Source organism: Grus americana, chromosome 7 (assembly GCF_028858705.1).
Source record: "Grus americana isolate bGruAme1 chromosome 7, bGruAme1.mat, whole genome shotgun sequence".
Taxonomy (NCBI): domain Eukaryota; kingdom Metazoa; phylum Chordata; class Aves; order Gruiformes; family Gruidae; genus Grus; species Grus americana.
In genome coordinates this window covers 17,898,708-17,921,411 of record NC_072858.1, presented here as the reverse complement: position 1 = coordinate 17,921,411, position 22,704 = coordinate 17,898,708, and the positions used below count along the sequence as shown (strand labels likewise).

Genomic DNA, 22,704 nt, shown 5'->3' with positions numbered 1-22,704 from the left:
AAAAGTTAATGTAGTGAACCAAGTTTATTTCTTTATTCTCTAAAATATAATTCTCATTTTTCCCTATGCTTTTATGTGCATGACTTATGGAGTTTTATCATGCCATGTTCATTTATCAGCTTGCTTCTTATCTAGATAAAATCCATAAATTGTTATTCAAGAAATAGTATTTTATATGCAGTAAATTCATGATAGTTTTATTCAGCATTGGCCTTTGTTTGTATGCAAACTGTTCTTGTCAACCTTGACTCCTATTTTAGTATAAATGTTGAATTTTTTCTAAACGATGTTTATGTGCATATAATTTTTTACATTGATTGCTACAAATTAAGTTACTCAAACTGCTGCTGGTTTAGCTACTTCTTTTCATATACCTCCAACTGTATGAAAATCTACTTTTTTAAATAGAATGTTTCTTACCTAGCGCTTACTCAGTGATTCCCCCCCCCCTATTTTGACAGTTTGATAGATAACCTTAACCTTTCAGACAGAATAGCATAGACTGACAGTGATCAAAGAGGAAACTTTTGATTTGTCTTGCTGGAATTGCAACTATGATTTTTCCACATGAGTAATTTGAGACAGATTGGTGAATGGTAGATACTTTTAAAACAATAAAGTAAATAAATAAACTTTTTGTGCATTATAGCAAAAGAATTGACTGAAATTAACAAAATCAAGAATGTTTCCCAAAGGAACTTTGAATATGTGGCCCAAAGTTTAAAAGAAGTCTAGTACTTTACGAAGATACACTATTCATGTGTCTGATTTCAGAATTTTGTTATGACCCAAAGGAAAATGTCAAATCAGTTGATAGAAATTCTGACTGTTGCATGCACTTCTTGCATCTGCATTTCTTGTTATATGCACACAAACGCTTGATCTCAGTCTGTGTATTTTAATGAGTTCCTAGATTATTCTCTTCATTTGCTTCTTGTAACTTTAGCAAAAAGAGTTCTTCAGTGAGTTCAAAGTGTGCTGCAGAGAGATTGTTATAGCATAGATGCATTGCATAATTACACTTGATTCTGTCACCTTCTGTCAGTTCATGAATTCATTTTCACTGGCTTTGTAATTCACTTGTAAACTTCCAGATCTCTAAGAACTTCAGAGACCCGCTATTCAAAAGGAAAAACTTGACATATTTTCCTTTCCGATCTTAGAAAATTATTGGACAACTTATGGTGTCCTAAAGCAAGTATTGTTTCGAACTGCGGACTGCTTCAAGATTACAAATGAGTTTTCCAAGTTAGAAATAAGAATCTGGTACCTTATAAATCAAGGAGGTTCCCAGTCTTGTCAAATAAGCTGTCCTTTAGCCCTTCTAGCTCCAAAATTTCAAATCTGGAAAAGTCAAATTTTTATTTTTTTTCATAGAGATAATGCTATTTTATGCATTTAAGAAGTGTCTTTAAGATTTCCTTGAAATGTGTATCTTTTGATATTGTGGACGCATTATTGCATGAACAAGATAAGTACCAAGAGTGAAGAAAGAATGTTTTTTAAAATCTCAAAATACTTTCTATTAAGTCTTCTGTAAAATGTGATAACACAAATAAATGGTGGTGCTTATTTCTGTAATGGAAATTACCTGATCAGATTCTCTTTTAGCTATGATACAGAAAGAGGGTAGATCTAGTTCTTTTGAGTTAATATTTTATGGATTCGCAAATTTATTATTTCCTTGAAACGCTATTTGAACCATATACAATGTGCAGATCAAATCCCATATTGTAATAAAGCAATGAAAAAAAATCAGAAAAGAACTCTGAGATCAGATGTCAGTAGTTTGTAAGTCACTATCTGATTTGACATGTAAGATCTCATGGCTTAGACATTTTAGTACATCTCAAATAAAGAAAAAAATTTAAGAGGTGTGCCTAACCAGTAAAGATTATTTTCATGGTCCAACCTAATTTAATAACACTATAATAAATGTGTTTCAGATTCTTAATTTTACAGGGTTCTTCCAGTAAGGACCATCACGCAGTCTTCACTCTCTAGCACAAATTAATCCTGTCCATACCTCTGCTAAAATCTGTGAAGAGGATCTTTCACAGCTTGTCAGTTTTATGTTGCTGTTAGAATCTGATTTAAAAGACAAGTCAACAAATTAATTTGGCAATATTATCTCCTGTGTGTCCATACTGGAAGTACATCTGCCTGTCTATAGACTTAAGTTATCAGATGTTTAATAAGGTTTGATGCATTTGAAAAGGTTCTCCAGAAAGTGTTCTCTCACAAGTTATTAATTAAGGCATAATGAAGCTGCTGGAAGTTTTTGATCTGCTTGATGTAGATGAACAATACTCAAGTTTCCATACAGAACATTTTCTTTATGGTAGTGATACTAACATGTTGAGTAATTGTCAGCATATGATTGACTGGCTTCATAAAAAAAAAAAAAAAAAAGTTTTATAAGAAAGTGCTCGTGTTTCAGTCAAGCTTGTTAATTGCTCTACCAACTTTCTCCCATGTGTAGCTAGCTGTCTTCCCAGGGCAACTTTTCCCCACGGTTTCTGATCCATAAAAATTGAACCCTTAACTAAAGATTAAGCTGTTAGAGTGGATACTCATTGTTTCACATGACTAACATCTGTTGTCTCCAGGAGATCTAGTAAGGTGGTTTTTGTTTTTGCAGGTGTTTCTTAACTTTAAAGGCTTGGTTCGCAGGGATATTGAACTATAAGTTATTATTACGCCTTCTTGTACTGATGTATTGTGTCAGCATTTAATTGAATCGTCAGATGATACTCATTTCTATGTTGACTATTGTATAGTCATCACTGATACCTGTTTTTCCCAAGTGCCACTGATTTTTATTTTCTGTTGTCTTATAACTGAAGTGTATTGTGACCAGTGCATACTTACAAGCCTTAGGCAAGTATAGCCAGCCCAGTTACAGAATAGTAAACCAGGACAAGCCCTAACGCATGCATAGTTTTTTTTATGGAAAAGTGTTCTCATTGCTTTCCTATGAAATAATCCTATTCCATAGGAATAAATTAAACCAGTGACAGTACATAAATTTGGGGTTTGGAAACTTTTTGTCTTTGTGGCCTTGGGTAAAGCTAATGAGGTTGATAATGAACATCAGTTTCACTGCTCTGTTACAGTTTTCTCTGTGCCCTTAAGAAGCTTAATTTTTTTTTCCCAGTTAGCTATGCTCTTTCCTTATTTTGTAATATCAAAATAGCTAACCATTAAAATATAACTTTCTCTGGGTCTTATAGTTGTTCTTTCTAATAGTCTGTCTCTACTGTGACTGTACCGAGTTACCAAGAGATTAAAGAAGCTGAAAGCTTCATTTGGGGAGGAGAAGGCTGAAGGTGATGGAGCCTTAGAAGAATCACAGGGGAATGCAGAACTGCTGTTCACCATGTTCCACACAGCTAGAACTAACAGGGCACGTGGTGAAACTTCTGGTAGATCCATGTAAAACCCACAAAAGGAAGTGCTTCTGTAGTTTACTTTTGGAACTTGTTGTCACAGGAATTTGTGGAAGCAGATAGTATCAGTATGTTTAAAAAAGCATTAGACAAATTGTTAACAAAAGGCCTTTAAGCAGGTATTAGAAGTAAGCGAGTGCCTCCTAACATGTTTCATCCAATGATTATGAATGCTAAGGTAATAGGAGAGAAACATATCACTGATCATGGCCAGTCTAACATGCTCTTTCTAGTGGCATTATTGAAGACTGAACACTTGTCTGGATGGTTCATCGGTTTTACCCAGCAGGGTGTTCTATATGAGCTCTCATAGGTATTCTAGCTGAGCTTATATGGTTCATGTCTACGTTGTAACGTACACTAAGAATAAGTTTATAAGCATATATTTTAGTCAAAGTACTTTATTTGCTGTAGGTTGTCACTTGGTTTCATCTCTTTCAAATAAATTGCAGAACACCTGCCTTACTAATAATAATTCTCAGAAATTGTTTGTGCAATTCTGGTATTTATTTACATGGTTTGCTTTTATCACACAAATTATACAATGTCCCTTTTTGTGTTGGAACCTTCCAACACAAACAACAGGGCCAAACCAAACTTATTCCCAGCCTAAGTAGTGAGCTGAAGAATGAAGGTGGTTTACTTGTTGATACACAGTAAGCACTGTCCTGTTGCTTCACGGTGTTCTTGGTTTTCAGCATGCATGTTAACTGAGCAAGAGTGACTAAAGAGCAGAGTAACTTCCCTCATTCACATAACTTTTCCTCCCTTGCCAACATTGTCATTGTCAATGTGGATATTCTGGTACTCTGCCTTTCCAGGACTATAGGCAAGGGTTGTTAGGTCACTCCTTCCTTCTGAATCCTTGAGGGCTATCTTGTGTGGATGTGTGCTTCTATGTGTCATGCAGCTGCGCTTATCTCATAAACCATGTTATCTCAAAACTTTTGTGGCTCTTCATAAAATATTGCACATGTGTTCTTATGCTGCCAGTTGACCCCTTCTCCCTTGACTGCCAGATAGATGTTTGCAAAATGCAAGCCTTTAAAGTTCTTTTTCATCATTTTCTGATAGCTTTCCTTGAGACGCATAAAATTTGAGCATTTCGCTTGAGTGTGTTTTGATTTATTGCGACAATGGGTAATCTTTGCTGCAGGCTTTTGAGAATTTCAGTAGCATTAGCACTAAATTTACTTAATTGCATTGCAAGATTTGGGGTTTGGGGAGTTCATTTTGCTTGTTTGTTAAAAGCTTGGAGTTATGTTCTTCAACATGCAGTTTCATGTTTGTAAAAACACTCAAGTTCTGGGATGAGGTGAGTTAATAGTTTCAGGAGGATTATCAGGAGGTAAAAAAAGAATGTATTGTTCTTTTGTATTTGAGTACATGCAACTTGGGACATAGTGGTTATGTAACTTTCTACCTGTCAGAGTTAAAGTTGCAGAGGGATGGAGAAACACTAGCGCAGTGGTGATCGTTCTGGGAGTTGCACAACTGATCAGTGCCTGCTTGCAACAATTTCACATTTTACATGGGAAAATGCCTCATTGCTTCTTAAGGCAGCGATATTTTCATTAATACTCTAATGTTCTATGAGGTACCTAGAAAAGAACCACTTTTGTGGTGAATTTGGAAACTTTTCAGCCAGTATATGGGAGTGGCTTTATCAGTGATGGGTACAATTTTGGGAGCTCCCAGTCTCTTTTCTTTTGTCTTCTGTTGGAATTGCCCAAGAGAGAAAGTACCTTCAGATAGATAACACTGGTAATTTCATTGTTTGTAATAGTGCAATAATTATTGGCTCCCAAATGTCTTCATTCAAGAATAATTTCAGAATTGTTTATTTTCTAAAATATTTACTTAAACTGGAGGTGTTATGAAATTTACCTGATGAACCATTTCTTCTGTTACATCTGTTGTGCTTTGAACTTTGACTTATGAACAAGATGGGTATTTTTTATTAACTTGTCTCAAATGACACATTCTTATTTTGCATCCTGTGTAAACAACACAATAAAGCATGTGTTGACATTCTTAAGTTTCTGTGCTGAATAACTGTCAGCTTGTTGGAAAAAGTAACATTTTAATGTAAACAAAGGATAAAATTGAGTTAATTTTCAAATTACACGTGTGTGTGTAATATATATAATATGATCAACAATGGTGAAACTTCACCTTCTTTGAGTGTTTAAATGTGATGCAGTGTTTTTAAATCAGCAAAAGCTGACTTGGCTGACTGTCTTCCCGTTTAAGTAAATTCTGCTATTTTCCCCCTAGAATTTACCTTCAGTAAAACTTTTTTTATGGACATAAAGATTATGTGTGTGAGTGCATATATAAGATAGAAGTAATATTATGCAGTACAGTGTAACAAAGAAGTGTTAGAATATATGAATGGCAATGTTATTCTGTAACATTGGTTATTCTAAATTTACAGAAGTCTGTGGTAGATTTCTGCAATTGTGTACTGTTACCTTGTTCAAAGCCTAAATGTTTACATGAAGCATATAAAGCTTTCTTTTCTTAAAAAGAAACACAGAAGTCTCTTTCATCTCATATTAAAGTAATACTTATTTAATTTTTAGATTGGTAGCATTCTGTTTGAGAAACGTCTTTCAAATAAATTACTCTCAATATGTGTTGATAGCTATACCTTGATAGATGCTTATTTTTTGGTGTGTGGGCATTCAGCAAGACAAGGACTTGCTACATGAGGTCTGACAGTGATTCTTTGCCGTCATCATAAGTAATGCAGTATAGCTTTAGCAGTAACTAGAAAGGAGCAGGATTAATTTTATTCTTGCTGCAAAGCCAGCTCCAGTATTAATTCTCCCTATCGCTTGCTGTGCAAGGAGCAGAGTCTGTTTCAGGGCTTACTACCTGCCTCACTGTGGCTGAATAGTTGTTCACACAAACAGCATCTACTGTCATTATGTTAAACATAAATTGTGAAGCAGTTCTTCATCATAGCCCTTGAAATTTTTTAATCCCCCTAATGCATAAATACTCATGTAGCTGCTCTTTTGTGGCCTCAGTGATGGCAGGAGAAAAAGACATAGGCGTGTGGTGTCTGAGACCGTGTTTCTTTAGGGCTTGAGGAAGAAGCTACTTGAGTAGAAGAGAGGTTACTAGTTCCAGTGCTGAAGAGGTTCAGCCTTGCTCTGGGTAGCTCCTCTGGCCACTCAGAAGTGACAGCCAGGGGACCAGTCAGCAGATGAGTGGTTCTCAACTAGCCACAACCGATTTGTCACGTAATTGCTGGCCAAAGAAAAGTAGGTAGGGAAAGCTGAGGGGTATGGTGGGACACCTCAGGACGTGCATTTGGAGGTGGAAATAGAAAAATGGAAGGGTTTACGGTAGAGGACACTTGGGATATAGAAGGAGGGCATGGGCACTAGATTACGTGGGCTAAGGGGGATTGTAGGGAGAGCTAAAGGAATCACACCTAAAACCTGGGCATGCAGGGCAGGACCAGAAGGTATTGTGTTAGGTTTGAAATGAGATAGGGTTGGGAAGGAGGAGGAACACAAACAGTACTGTGGTGAAGAGAGAAAGAAACAAAACAAGACTCTATTGCTTAAGCTCACTTCCTGTTGAAAAACTCTACCTGATCCCTAGCCTTCCACACTTGATTACCTTGGAAGACCACAGATGCCTTTTGTGACAGATTGAAGTCCCTGTGTAGAAGACACTGTTTTCCAGATTATTTTCTGGTACTCTAAAATTAAAGATTAAAATAAATGCTGCTTTTTTGCATTTCCCATTATAACATGAAATATGCTTCTGCTCTTGTACAACATTGTGGATTTTGCCATTGATGCATGTCTCATTGAAATACTGTATTAATTCTGGTAGTTATAAAGACGTTTTGTCAATCTGTTTTTATTCATCTGAACATACTGGCTATTGAGTTCATATTGTTTTGGTAGGATTTTAGCATTTAGAGATGGTTAATTATTTAAATTGAAACATAATTGAAAAATATGTTCTCTACAACTAATTAAATTAAATGCAAAATGAATTATTTTAATTAGGATTACTGTTGATGATGTTTATTGCCTCTTAAAACCATAATCCTAAATTATTATTTTATAGTACTGTAAGTCTGATATGCCTGATTTTTTTAATACCTTTGCTATATAGAAAACTTGCACAGCAGGTATGTTCCTTTTTTTTTTTTCTTCCTTTTTTTTTTTTTCTCCTCCCTGGCTGTGTCATCTTCAAACTTTTTCTCTTGTCTTGGGTTGTTTGAATTTCATCTTTCACTTTTTTAATGTCTTTTCCTTCTTTATGGTGGGAGGGGAAGAAGAGAAGAGGTAGAAGCTACATTTTCTTTGCTTTTGAAGCTAAATCTAATGACAGCTGTACCGACAATTTTCTTCTGTGTTTACATGCAGCCAGGAGCTATGGGCGGAGAAGAGGTAAAAGTATTTACTAAATGTTTTGTTTGCTGAATAGTGGGAGAAATAAATATTTCGTTTTCTTATGATGTTACCAATTTTAACATTATTTGGTTGGTCAATTGCTTCATACAAATCAATCTCATATGCTTCATTTTCAAAACATCTCCCTTTCAATATCAGCTTAAAGCAATGATGATATTGAGTGGATAACTTCAAGTGTGTTGCTATTACTAGTGAACTGGAGGATAACTGAATGTAAAGACTCTTTCATGGCATGTATTTATGACTTTAAATGTGTAGCGTTCCAAAAAAAAGATTGTGGTGGGGTTTTTTTTTTGTAGAAGTGCAATGTTTAACTGGTGCATTGAACATTTCAAACCCACTTTTTTTTTTTAGATGAAACACCTTTTATTGACTATTGCACTTGAGTATTACATTGGATTGCCTTAGGTAGAACATTGTGAATACCAATTCTAATAACTGTCCTCAGTAGTGAATATTGATAATAATAAAAAAGATACAAGATTTGAGCACATTTAAACTTTATTTCATCATAGGCAACCATTAAAAAATAAAAGCAGACTGAAAACATTTTACAGATGTGGAGTGTTGCATGTAAGTTTATTCTGAGAGATTAATGAACATGGACAATAGCAAGCTTGCTGACTACCAAGAAAGCTTCTAATGTACCTTACATGTATGTACTGTGCTGTAGCTTACACAGACTGTTGTTTTGGGTTTTTTTGAGTTTTTGGGGTTTTGTTGTTGTTTTTTTGTTTTTTTTTTGTTTTTTTTTTTTTGAGAAAATAACAGTGAAGATTGCAGCTTTTAACAGTTAGAGTTGGGCAGTGCCATCTGCTTGGGGTACTTTGGCATTAAACTTCATTTTATCTTCTTTTTTCATGTATGTTCTGTGACAGCTATGAATGTGACATTGCTTCCTTTTAAAAATGTAGAATTTGCATGACGTTTCTGAAGAAGCCTGGCAACAAACCTAGCCGTACAAGCAGGCCAATAGTGTATAAGTCACTTGGTTTCACATATGTATGGATTGAGGTAGTAGGCTGTGCAGGCTGTACTAATGCAGTTTATAATATAGAATTGGAGCTGATTTTGTTCAAAGCCAACTAGTTTTAGTGTTTGATAGCTAAAACAAAAAGAAAAGATTTAAGTTTTCCCCACAAACTTACCTTCCTTTTTTTCCCTCCTTCCAGAGAACAGGCTATTGTTAACAGATGTTGATGTTGTCCCAATTCTTTTTCAGTGTTCTCATGGTACTGAAACAAATTGGAAAGTGTGCAGAGTATATAATATTGTATACTCTGTGTGCATGTGAACACTGTTTAATTTTGAGATTGTGGCAAGTGTTTCCAGGTTGATCAAATGGCACCAAAGTAGGGAAGGAGGTGGGGATCAGTTGGACACTATTAATTTCTTGCAGCTCATGTTTACTCATAGAAGTGAAATATAGTAACGTGGCAGTAATTGTGATGAACACAGCGTAGGCTGTTTTATACAAATTGTAGTGATGACAAAACAGGGCAAACAAGTTCTGAATGTGCTAGGCGTTTCAGATTTTTTTTTTTTTTACTCGAAAGCATATTTCACTCCATAATAATTGTTTCCTGTGTGAAATTCAGGCTTCTGTATAGTAACGAGTAGATTTGTGTGTGTGTGTGCATGTGTGTCTTGTCATTAATGTTAGGGATTTTGTGACTTGCCTTATTAATACAATTTAATATTAATACAATATTGAAGTCTGTGATATCTGTGATATTCATGCTTTTTCATTACCTTGAATTTTATAATGTTGTTTTGAGCTTTCTTTAGAAACACGAAATTCTACAATAGTCTGTTAAAAAATGACGTGTTGTTTATCAAATGTTCTCATATATGCCTCTCTATTATTTTTACCATTTGTGTTGTGGTAATATGCAGAGTACCCAGAGGTGAATCTGTGAAGGGACTCATCTCGTGTTTATTATACTTGGATATTTTAATTAGTGTTTGATTCTGTCACTGTGACTAAGTATCTTCAGTGAGAAGAGGTTTTGTCAGAAATTTCTTGGGGATTGCCATAACCTATTAGTTCCCTACTGATCCTCTGTTTTCTTTGAGTAGAGGTGAGCATTTCTTTGTAGGTGTGCTTAGAGCTGTTGAGTCATCCCCTTTAGGTACCACGTTTTTAACTTTTACAACCAGTCTTTCAGGTACAGATGTAAGCACAGCTATGGGAAGTCAGCCCAAAATCTATTCAGCTACACTGACAACTCAGAGATGCCAGAAGAGGGGTTCAGAAGTACAAAAATAGGGCATTTAGTGATGCTTTCCCATAATACTCTCCCAGAGGTTTGCCTCCTGGGGTTTCTTGAGGTGATGTCTCAATATTTATTGCTTCAGAATGGGTTTTACTCCTGTTCTTGCTCATTCCCTTTCTGAACCTATATCAACTTTTCAGCATCTTAAAAAGCATGTGGCAAGGGGTTCCACAGTTTGACTTGCTTTCAGCCTTCTATGTACTGATTGTGTTCAATGCACTTGAGTTTCCCCTTACTGGAAGAGACAGTGAACAATCATTCCCTTTTCCCTTGTCTGTATGCTTTCGATTATTTTAAATGTATACTTCATACATTTAACTCTATACTTGACTTAACTAAAGGTTTAGGTAATTTTTTCGTTTACTTAAGATGAGTACAATGCTTACAGACTGTCAAACTCTGGCATAAGAGGAGACATCGTGCTTTTTAAGCTGCTGTGCATTTTTATTTCCTTCAGAACTCAGCACTTACTAAGCTTCCTCCATAGACTTGTATTTTAGTTGAACATCTTGTTCTAGTATCTATTAATTTGATATGTCAACTTCCACGAATGGCTCAGTTTATTTTTTTACAAGAAGGTAGGCTGGAGGGGTGGGGGTGGGAATTAAAAGATTATTTTGTTTCTTAGAAATGCCAGTCTCTTATGGATATTTTAAAATTTCCTACTTTTCAATGGGTTTTCTGATTTGATATTTTTACACAATTTTAGCTTTCCTAATTATTATTTCTCTCGGGCATATGTTCTCTTTTATGCTGAAATGCATATGTTTATGTATGTGCATGACCTGTTTGTCCATTATTGGGAATATTCATCGTTAGTCTTTCCTGGTTTATGCTCTAAACACACCATTTCTGCCAACCAGTTATACTAGACTTTGAAGAGTACCATCTCTAAATCCTTCTCTGATTGTTTTTTATGTTGGTGTTTAAAAGCACGGTAGGATTTTTGCTTCAGTGTATTTATGTATCTGTGATCTCCGTCAATGTTGTGCATTCAATTCTAGTTCCTGGTGTTCATAAAAAAAATCAGGCTGGTGTTCTGTGTCAGTCAGAACATCTTTCCTGGTTTTTGTTAGCTTGTTTTCCATATGTAGGACTGCTGCTTCTTTTTGTAATCTGTCCTTTACTACTGGAGACTCTACTGCTAATATTTTCAGTGCATACATTTTTCTGACTAGTCTCCCTCTGCATGTCTTGATTTTTTTTTCTCCTTGCCCCTGTTTTTATTTCCTGTACTTCCCTGTGCTGTTAATATCAGTGTGGTGTTAATTCTTCCTTAGGTCTTGCTGGAGGTCAGTTTCATGTGATCCATTACCTTTGAATTTAATTATGTGCCCTGCTATTTATATTTGTAATTGAGCCCCCTATAAACTGTTTGTATCAATTAATTATAATTCCATCTCTGGGAGCAATCCTCCATGATCTGAGGGGACAATTAGCCTTTTCAGAGTTGAGATGGAGTTCCCCTTTATACATCTCTACATCACAGGATTTATTTTTCAACTTGGGTGTAGGGAGTTGTTCAGTTCTAAAGTTGGCCTGTTCTAACCGTGTTCTACAGTGTTGCTTATATATAGACTTTGAATATTTCTTTATTTTCTATTCTGGGTTAATAAATCTGTTCTTAAGATAATGTGCGTCTACTTTGGTAGTAATAGCAACAAGTTAATTGCATCAGATGATCACGAATTCTTTGCTTTTCATTAACAAACTGAGTAGCAGCCACTTATGTTGCTTTTTGTTAATTCGTTACTGAAAGGGTGTTTTAACACTAACAGCTTGACATGCTGTCTTAGCTAACAACTTTTTTCTTCAAGTGCAAGTTTTTTGTGGTTTATTTAATAAGATTTTAAAGATTTTTTTTTTTTCTTGTTAGCTAAGCTTCTTGCTTCACCTACATGTTTTATATTCACAATACAAAGCTTTTCTATGTTTATTTTGCTGTTTGCCCACCCCTACTCAGACCAGGCCTCCATTCACTCGAGGAGGAAGTGATGCAGCCCTTGTGGTTAGAACCCTGTAAAGCACTCTGAAGGAGACTCCTGCTCTGCACTGCAGTGGCTTGAGGGATCTGCTCTTTAAGATCACTCCTTCAAGATCTGTTATGGAAGATTTAAATCTCTAAGAATCGGTTTGAAATGTAAATCTTAGAAGGTTCTTTCTATAGCTATGACACACAATTTCATCAGATAACTTGTTGGTTTTCATTGTTAGCCATTCACAAGGGTTTGTTTTAAAGCTAAATTAGGTTTATTGTCTTGTAAAGATAATATAGTCTTGGAAAAATAGAAGCAATACTAATGATCATTTGGATAACTGGACCATTTAGCTGGGCCCTTTAATGCAAATTCTGTTAAAGCAAAACAGTACAAGAAAAATATAATGGTTTTTACTGAAATGTTTAATTCTCCAGGAAATAGCGTTAACTATAGATACTACAAAATCTGTTACAGGTCGGTCTTCACTCTTTCCTTTTGAAGATGGCTTCCTAGACGACAGTCATGGTGATCAGTCTTTATCATCGGGTCTCAGCTCTCCAACACGCTGTCAGAATGGTGAAAGAGTGGAACGCTATTCTAGAAAAGTGTTTGTTGGAGGTCTTCCTCCTGACATTGATGAAGGTACTGTGAATAAGTTACATTGGTGAGATGTGGGAATTGGCTTTCATATAATTACTTTGAAAAGGTCAGATTTTCATAAAAAACAAACGTATTTTCCCACATATGTCGTTTGTAGTGCTTGTGGCATTATTTAAAACAAACACCACCACCCCCTGCAACACCTGAGAATTTACTTGACATTCTTTTGTACTGTAGATCAGAAGAGATGGAGACAGAAACGCCTGCATAGCAGGTCTTCTAATTCAATAGCAGCATGTGTGGGAAAGTGGAAAAGCTGGAAAAGAGAACTTAGTGGGTACTGTCACTCCTCCATAGTCTTTCCCTGTTCTTTCTAAAAGATGTGGTTGACTTTAAGGACTTTGTTAATACAGTCCTTGCCAAAATGCATTGGGCTTCAGTTAATCAGCTCTTATATCCAGCACATATGCAGTGTTCAGTTGACAAATGTAGGGCAATTAATATGGTTATGAAATAATCAGCTTAGTAGGCATGGTTACATTTTTTCTCAGTCAATATCTGTTCTACTTCTGTGTGCCCCTGCACACCCTGACTCCCAAACCAAAATTATGACAAGTTTTGGTGTGTTTTTCATATTATAGCTGGAATCCACCACTGTCTAGCTTCAATTGGCATACATAGGAATTTGAGGATGTCTTATAATGGAAAGAGAGGGATGTCCAAATCTGATTACTAAATTGAAGCCTAAACCCTGTGCAATTTTAATAAAGAAATAATCTGAGTTGCCAATCTATGGTTTACAAACAGCTGAAATACAGTTCCCATGTCACATCATGAGTTGCAGGACTGCTGATACAGGGACTGCTGGGTAACCTGAGTCCCCAGCTGTAAGAAGCAGCAGGCCAACAGGTACAGCTGATGTGAACGTTGCTGGGTCACTCAGAATCAAAATATATGCCCAGCCTGACCTGCAAGGGAGTAACATGGCCACTTGGGAGCTGTTACCTTTTTCCATGAGAGGTCTACTCCAGTAACACCTTTTTCCTTTCGCTCCTTATGCAATATGTGTTTTGTGGCTCTAGTCACTTGAAAAATCTGACGTGCAGCTCATGGAGTCAGATAAACTGGACACATCTCAAACAGCTATCAAAAAATTTGAAACCCACTGCCTTTGCCTTCAAACTTTTCTCCTGATAGATTGTTGCTCTGATCTATCTAGCATTGCATTAGACACAATTTTAAACCAATTCTTTCTTTAAAGTACATAAATAAATGCATAATTTTTTTTATGAAGCATTTGCATGTAAAACACTATTTTCCTACAGGATGGTTTGAGATGTGTTCTATGGTGTTTCAGAATTGATGCTCAAAAAGCAAAGCAATGACTTGGTAACTTAAGGCAGATTTCCAGAGGGGACTGAGGAAGGTGAAATCCCCACAGTTGCATGACCTGATGCAGCCTGCTTTCTAGGGCATGCTACAAGGAGTGGCCATGCTGCATATACCTCCTCCGTCAGCCCCATGTGGCTGCATCTGACCCTGCTTTGTGGCTATAATTAGAAACAGACTGCAGCTGAAGCATATTCACTTCTGATAGATCATGTTTGCATTTTAATCCTGCTGCAAACTTGCATTAGTGGAATATAAAATTACTTTTTTAAGCAGCCATGTGTAGCATAGAGGTGAAAGAATATTTAGGCATCCTCTATCTACATTATTGCAGTTTTCACTGTTCTTAATAGGTGTAGAAAATAGTCTAGGTTGTTGGGGTTTTTTTAAAGTAAGCAATTTTACCTTGCCGCTGTCAGTCTTCATATTCTCTCTAAGGTGCCTCATTTGTTTTTTGTAGATGAGATCACTGCCAGCTTTCGTAGGTTTGGACCTCTTGTGGTGGACTGGCCTCACAAAGCTGAAAGCAAGTCATATTTTCCACCTAAAGGTAATTAGTTTAAAATACATTTATGCAGGCTGTTACAGTAAAAGGAAACTACGTCTGCAATGTGGCAATCCATTACAAAGAAAAGATTTGACTCTTTATGATGAATTTTCTCTCTTTCAACAAGCATATTTTCAGCAGTTGTCATGATGGAAAAAACCACAGTTTAGTGACTGAAATGTGGTCCTCTGCGTGTACTTCTTCATCAAGCCTGGAGTCCTTGAATCATGCCTTAATTTATGCTAGGCTTACTTTAGAAGTCAAGTTGCAGAAATTTCCTAGTGCTGATTCGGTTGCAGTTTGCATATTGTAGAAACTGTAGGAATAATAGCTGGAAGTCACTGGTAGATTGGGTACGCAGTGTTTTGTATAGAAGCATGAGTCCACTTTCTGTGTGTTCTGACCCAAGAAGCCATGATCCTGCTCAGAACCACAAGGTCAGCATCAGGGCTCACCGGGTGCTGAACTGCAGCAACGAGCTGTGCTGAGAGGGGCAGGCTGGCAGCGTGCACCATGGTCACAGAGTTTCTAGGTTCAGGGTGTTCAGAGTGCATGCAGGTGGGGCAATTTCATATTTGTCAGCAAAACACTATGCAGACCTGTTTTGGCTGACAACAGTTTATGGGAAACCTCTTTGGGAGAGTTACTTGGCTAAATCACATTGCTCTTATTATATCCTAGTCTCTCCTATGGTTTTGTATTATACTATATACAACTCAATCTTGCTGTCAGTAGTTATTATGCAACATCTGTTCTTGAATTTAAAAACAAAACAAACAAAAAAACCCCAAACCAGCAACAAAACACCTCAGACCTCAAAAAACCACCATATATTCCTAAGGACAGTTGGTCAAATACATGATTTTTCCCTTTTTATTTTATTTTTAAAGGTCTTTGGGGTCTTTCTGGCTAATGAATTCTGACTGTACCTTCACTTACAAGTTAAAAAAATGTAGTAGAACCAGCTTCTCCTTGTCCCTAACATCTCCTCGTACTCTCCAAGTTCTTTTTCTTTTCCCCCTCTTTTTTTTTTTTTGGTCTTATTAATTCAATAAGTAACTATTCATGGTAGATGAACATGGGACTTCCAATTATGATTTTGTTCTGTATCTGACAGTGGACTAGTTATGCCTTGCCAAACTTGTAAAAATGTTTTTGAGTAAGATCTATTTTAGCAGAAGATGAGGGAGTACAGCCTCACTTCTATTTTTGTCATGATTCTAATATAGGAAACAGCTTTCAAAGTCCCTGCCAGTTGCCCTGAATGTCTGTCTGAAAGTGCTAAACAACAGTCAATCCCAACTGTTCCAGATTTATTTATAACTGACTTCTTAGTTATCAATCAGGGCTGCAGCATCATACGTCCTGCATTCCTGTCTTTGAGATTCACTTACAGTCATGTTAAGCTTGGTAGGTCAAATGTACTTGATTTACTGTGATCCCATATTGGCAGCATCTGCATAGAAGACAGAATGTTATTACCAGGAATCAAAGGGTAAAGTTTGAATGTGTATTATTGTTTTTTTCACAGCTTTTTAATCTATTTTATATTTTATATATATAACATTATATATAAAAATAATATATATTTAATCTATTTTATATTTATAAATTATATATTTAATATCTTTAAAAACATTTATAAAATATTTATATTTTCAAAGTTATTATGGAGTCATTGATAGAACTACCACAACAAAATGTCTCCACTGTTGTTTTTCATTAGAAGTTCCTTTAGAACTAAAATCGAGTCCTTTTTTTTATATATTTTAAGCTGTTTTGATGCATTATCAAGCATTTCTTTAAAAAATACAGTGAAATGAAAAGACATATATTTCAAATGATGCTTGGTGCAAAATTCAGTGATGGGACTTATTCGGCTGTCAAATACAAATTCAAATGTTTTCTCCTTCCTTTTTTCTAGATATCTTCTTTTCCATGTTGCATTGCTAGTCTGTAAATTCTCTGACATTTTGAATATGATTCTTTCAAATGGAAAAATATGTCCAAAAAAAAAAAGACAAATGACATTATAAAGGAGAGGATGAGTTGGTTTTTGTATGCTAGCGATCACAAAGGAAAACAAGAAAAATGGATTGTTGGAATGCAGTGGGGATGATGTGCAGGCTAATCTGTTTTCACACATTAATAAAGCCTGACCTCCAAGGCTTCTCCCACCTACCTCAGTGTGCCCAGCTGGCAATAAAATTGAACCCTGCTCTTTCTGAAAATATGCCATCACCTCCCAACTGACTTCAGTGTCCTTTTTCATTACTCCTTTGTGTCTGTGGGGGGTCAGACCAGTGGGCAGTGTCTGGATTTGTAAGAAAATTCAATACTTCTCTTTGTTTGCTTTGATAAGCGTTCAGTTAGAGGTTTGGAGCAGACATCATCAGTAGTTGATGCCATGGGTCAACGTAGTCAGTGAAGTTTTACACTGGAGCTGTTTTACATCATGGTTTTCTGTCTCATAGTTACATACAGGTGATGACATCCCTCACAGTCCTCAGTGCATTAATACAGACTTCCAGTATCTACTCATTGGTATAATCTATTGAATTTGCGGAATGTTTACTATGTTGGTGCAATCTATGACTTCCCTATAGTCGCACTATACGAGGAGCACTTTGTTGATATTCTTAGGGCTAGGAACAAAAGGCTGCAGGAACTATTAGCTATGGCTAATCTAATCAAGCATGAAATCTGAAAGATTAAAATAAAATGTTGCTTACAGTCTAGTGACCTCCCCCGCCACCCCCCCGAGGGCTTTATCTGGTTAGTGAACAAGTCAGGCCGTAGATGTGTAGTCAATTCTAGCAAGCCTTATTAGCTAATTTATTAGTTGGTATGGTTGATCAGCTTAGGTACAGTGGCATGTAAACCGTTTTCAGGACTAGCTGGAGTCCAGAAACATTCCTGCAGCGTTGAGCTTGAACAAAGGTGGATTTCCTGGATTTGGCATCCTGAGCAGGATGGTGTCACCACAGGACCACTTATGCACAGTACCTCAGATTTAGTGCTGGACCTGATGGACATAAACTGGTTGTGAATGAAATTTGCTGAACTGCAATCTCTAGTTACACAAGGCTTATTTCACTGCAGTGCCAACATTATGATTTTGAACCTTGCAGGACTGCAGATCAACATGGATGCATCTGCACCATATTCCTCAAGCACATCTGTACTATCTATATTATCCAGGTTTTCCAGTTTTCCCCAGATATTCTAGATTTTTGTTACCCTTACTGAATCTTGCCTGACATCACAGAATACACAGTGAGCATGTGTTTGGGAAAGTGATCTGGCTTGGCCAATGGTTGAGGTTTGGGAATTATAGCAGCAAAGCCAAAATCATCTGATAGATCAAACAGCCCTTAGAGGATGCAGTGGTTGCCAGTGAGTTCACTATTTAGGTTGCTGAGATAAGAGGGACTGGTGGCACCCAGCTGTTTTGTCACTGAAAGTGTATATTATGCACTTGGGCAAGAGAGGCTGATAACAGCTGACAATGTGTATAAGAGGTTCGTATTTCTAGTTCTGAGCATCTGTATTATTGCCTTAACATTTATTTTTACTCCTCCTATGCATTGTAAACTTTAGCACCATGGTTTTATGTTGGTGTCATCCATAAAGTGATTTTAATGCTTTGCCTCTCAATAAGGCCAATTCATTCCCATTGCCTGAAAAGTCTTTGGCTGACTTCCTTTGGCATCTGTTTGGATATGTTAGTAACGGAACTGGCAAAATTATAAATGCCATGTGTTGGGCTTGGGTAAGCAGATGCCTGGTTCGTAATGTGTTTACTTGGCTTTCACCACAGAGTTTTGGGAATTAAATGTGGTTTGTGGCTAAGTATTTTTTGAGTACCTATGAGATGTTGAGAAATAATGAAATACGTGCTAAAGAATGTTATCAAATGTAGTTACACAGTCTATTTCTCTCTGGCAAAATCCAGATAATTCATACTTTATTGAAATAGAAATCGATGGGCTTTTTACTTATTTGCTGGTCTGCTGAGTTAACTAAGTCTCTTTTTATCCTTTTTTTTTTTTTTTAATTAAACAGATGGCGCCAACTGTTTCAAAAACATTCTTTTAGGTTTTTTAACAGATTGCTAGCTTTAGAAAAACTTTTTAAAAAAGCCTTTACTGATTTTTTCTTTGTGATAACTAAGATTTTTCTAGCAATCACTAAAAACTGCACAACGTATTTTAAAATGACAAAAATTACGCAAAAGTGTTCCTTTGTTCCTTTCCATTTAGGAGGACTGATGTTTGGAGAAAGATGAGATTTAGAGTGAGAAAATGAAGCGTGGCAGAGCTTGGATGCAGGAGGGGTTTGGCGCAGGAGGAATGCTTTGGCTTTACAGTTGATGTAGATGTGTGGTGCAGCAGTCTGATCATCTTGTGTTTTCCCTGTTCTTCAGTTAGTTATTCTGCTGTTTGATAAAAAGAAGCACACTTGTCCCTACTGCTCTACAGGGGGCACTAAGGGTGAACAAGATCTCATGAAGAAGAAAATAGTGTATGCAGAGTTGCACAAAGTAACATTGTGAAGTGATTCTTATGCTTTAATTTAAAACAACTGGTGGGACAGACTGTATGAGCCTCCCTGATGATCTCTAAGGTAACATTAGATGGGAACACTGTTGTTGGTAGTCTTCTGACTGGTCTTGATTTCGTGGATGAGGACTATTCGCATGGTCAATTCCATTGCCACTGCGGTAGCAAGGGCAGCTTCTGCCAGAGGAACAAGAATGAACAGTTGCAACAAGGAAGTATGGAGTCATAATTCTAATTTCATCAGCCATATTCACAGAAGGTATCTTGTTTATCCGAATACAGCAATCTATTGTACTGAAACTAATTGCTTTGGCTTAAATGATCTAATACCATTCCACCAAAGTCCAGCATAAAATGCCTAGCCAACTTTTATATTTTAAAAACTGAAGTCAGAGATCATAATGTTTGCTAGAATGGAAACTGACGTTCCTTATCCAGAAATACATTGTATGGCAAATAGTCATGGGAGATCTTTTTTAAACTTTGTTTATATGTGCTCCAACTCATCTGTGCACAGCATCAGTCTTTTACCCATTGACATCTGAGGCCGTGTATATAATTTGTAGTCCCTGTGTCTTCCCACAGCAGGGCAGCATAATCCCAAATCAATGCAATTCACAAAATGTGTGGTAGCAAAATGCAGTACATACTAATCTTCTTTTCTGTAGCTGTGTAACTTAAGGTTGTTTTTGTTTAGAATTTTCTTTTAGGTTTCTGATGACTTTTGTTTAAGCCTCCCTTTGTAAAGTTCTTCACACTATTTCCTGTCTTGTTCTAAATGTTTGAGGATTCTTGGTGTGCTGATAATGATGACTTTAAAATGTCTGTCAGTGAGACTGCTGTGGCAGTTATCAAAGAGCATTCAAGGAGCTTGCCTCGTATAAGAGAATCTCTGTCCTTAAAACTATGCCATTTGCAATTTTCTTTTCTCGGGGTAAACAAGAATCTGATGAGGCAAATTATAAAAATATTTGAGTGATCAAGCCGAGGCAGAACAAATCTGATTCTGAAGTAGCTTTGCAGGATTACTTTCTCCCAGCTTTCATGTTGCTTTCAACAAATGCTATTTTCTTTCAGAATTGCTGGGTTGCAAGAGAATTTTTTTAACCCTGAAGAAACCACAATTTTTTAGCAAGCATTTGTTGACCCTTCTTCGGTCAACAACTTCTGATGCCTATGGAATGACCAGGTTTCTTCAGAAGAGGCTCAGCATCCATAGTCTCCACAGGATGTGGTAGTAAAGATGTTTCTGTCAGTCTTACTAGTTGCTGATGACTACAATAACCAAATAAGCAAACTTTATGAGAAGAATATAATGATTGTAGCCAAATATTCCTAATGTAGTTTAGGTTATTACTGAAAACCTTATTTTGAGAGCCAGGACTGTGCAAGTTTAGAAAGGACGGGTAGCGTAGAATTCAAGAATGAAATTTGGGTTTCTGGGTTCTAGTACAAAGTCGTAAAGCAGAGTAAATCCAACCCCAGCAGCTTCTGTCTTCCTCATTAGTGTAAACCAAATGTTCCTATGAGAGAAAAATCTTCTTTTTCAAAAAATATTTTTTTCTTTTCTGCCTACTTCCCTCTCTTCTTTATTCTCCTTATTTGGTGTCAGAAAGCTTTTTCCAGTCAAGACATGACAAACGTGATGTAATGCCCACAATTACTGGATCGGTTCCTTTTCAGGACTGTTGTTGAGGTGGGGGGACAGGGTTGGGAGGAGCAGACATTGGGCTGCAATTACTGATAGTGGCTCTCAATTATTATTCTGTAAGAATTGATCTTGCAACACCACGTGTTTGGTAACACTCTAAGACATTCTCCTAAGCGGAGTAGTCTCTTGTGAGATTTTATGTAATGGCACCAAATCAAGTTATTTTCTGCCTGTAACATAAAAGAAGGCTGTTGTCCAAATTTAGATCTCTGCCCTATCAATAAATTTATCACTCATTTATGTTTGGGTTTTGGGGTTTTTTTGTCATGTTCTCTAGAAATTGGAATTGAATTTTAGTCTACAGGACACTTGTCTATGTGTAGACTTTTTTTTTTTCTTCCCCCTCCAAAGACTTAACAGTTCTTAAGATATCTCTGATAGGCTGGAGTGCGTTCTCAACAGATTCTTGGTTACTCACAGTGTCGTGGCATTTTTGGTAGTTCTTTTGTTCAGATAAGTAACTGTTTTAGGATCAACAGTCCAATCACATTGGATAATACGATGTCTGTGTACTATAAAATGTTGTATGTGTACCACAGACAAATAAAGGACTAGCGTTTTTGGGTTTTGAAGAAGTAATATGCATTTGGGGCTAATGCGTTATACAGGAAACAAATTCATTAGCTCTCCCTCAGCAAGGTTCCTCTTTATTGCTTAAGCAGGAAAGGTTCCTTTGCCTTGAAAGTGAGAGTTCAAGGGCTGTGATAGTACTAGAGTAACTTTTCCAGTGCATGTTGCTAATACGATTAATTTTACTGTCTACTTGTTATCCAGATGAAAATGAAGATTTTAGTATTTGGTTTCTGAAGATGAATACAAGTCTACAGTTTTTCATGGCTGCACTTCCAATTTGCTAGAGAAACAAATTATTTTCATACTTTTCCTCACTAATGTGCTACAAAAAAAAATGTAAAGACGATTCTGTGTGGTGTTTTCAATTTCAGCCTGGATGTGCATTTGTCAACCAGTCCCTTTCATATCTGAATCTACTGGAAAGTGTTTTATATAATCAGGGGGTTGACCACCATTAACCATGTAATGTCATTTTACAGCATTAGTAATAAATTGCTGGAAGAGTTTTGCAGTCATAACTGTTCAGAGGCTGTTCAGAAGGTTTTGATAGAGGCAAATACCTTTTTGAAACACAGAAGTCAATATGGAAGGTTGTTTTGCTGTATTCAAAACTGCATTAAATTCTAGACTACTTCTATTGAGCTATGTGATTATTGGAAGATGGTATGTCTCATAACTCGGTCAGCAGTCTTACAGCCAGTATCATCAAAAGGCCTTGAATTTCCCACAGAAAAAATCAGGTTTCTAAAAGACCTAATTGATTTCTTGGTAGCAATTAAAGGTGATGTACTTTTGAAGCCCCTATCATGGTCTGCAGTATATGTATCACTTTTCTTTTAAATTGTATCTAATGCCTCTCAGTTTTGCTTTGACTGATGGGCTAGGTAGTACGCTATATGAGGAAAGATACTTAGGGCACACCCATTGCTTCCAGCAAAGCCAGTTTTGAAGTTATACGCATCGCATCTGTACCTATTGATAAGGTTTTTTCATAAGCCTCCTGACTCTTTAGGGAAAACTAAAGGTCACATGTTGGAGTTGTATAATTTTTTCTTTCCAGAACAAAGTCTTTCCATAAATCATCTAGATGCTTTTCTGTTGGTCATACGCCAAAGAGGCAGGCTGTCTTCTCTTGCTCACTGCCAGGAAGGGTTAAGATTGCAATGGGATTTC

At 36.6% G+C, this 22,704-nt stretch overlaps 1 protein-coding gene across 15 annotated transcripts in view; it reads left to right on the top strand.

The window, feature by feature from the left end:
• Nucleotides 1–22,704, top strand: part of CPEB3 (cytoplasmic polyadenylation element binding protein 3) — a 95,123-nt gene that overhangs the window by 50,625 nt on the left and 21,794 nt on the right. For 7 of the 15 annotated variants that reach the window (XM_054832372.1, XM_054832369.1, XM_054832373.1 and 4 more), the window contains 3 exons: nucleotides 7,847–7,870; nucleotides 12,624–12,791; nucleotides 14,599–14,688. The exons of 2 other annotated variants lie outside the window; for them this stretch is intronic. In XM_054832372.1, the coding sequence (XP_054688347.1) occupies nucleotides 7,847–7,870; nucleotides 12,624–12,791; nucleotides 14,599–14,688 (282 nt within the window). The remainder of the gene's footprint in view (nucleotides 1–7,846; nucleotides 7,871–12,623; nucleotides 12,792–14,598; nucleotides 14,689–22,704) is intronic. 6 more of the 15 variants (XM_054832376.1, XM_054832367.1, XM_054832374.1 and 3 more) reach the window with 3 other exon arrangements.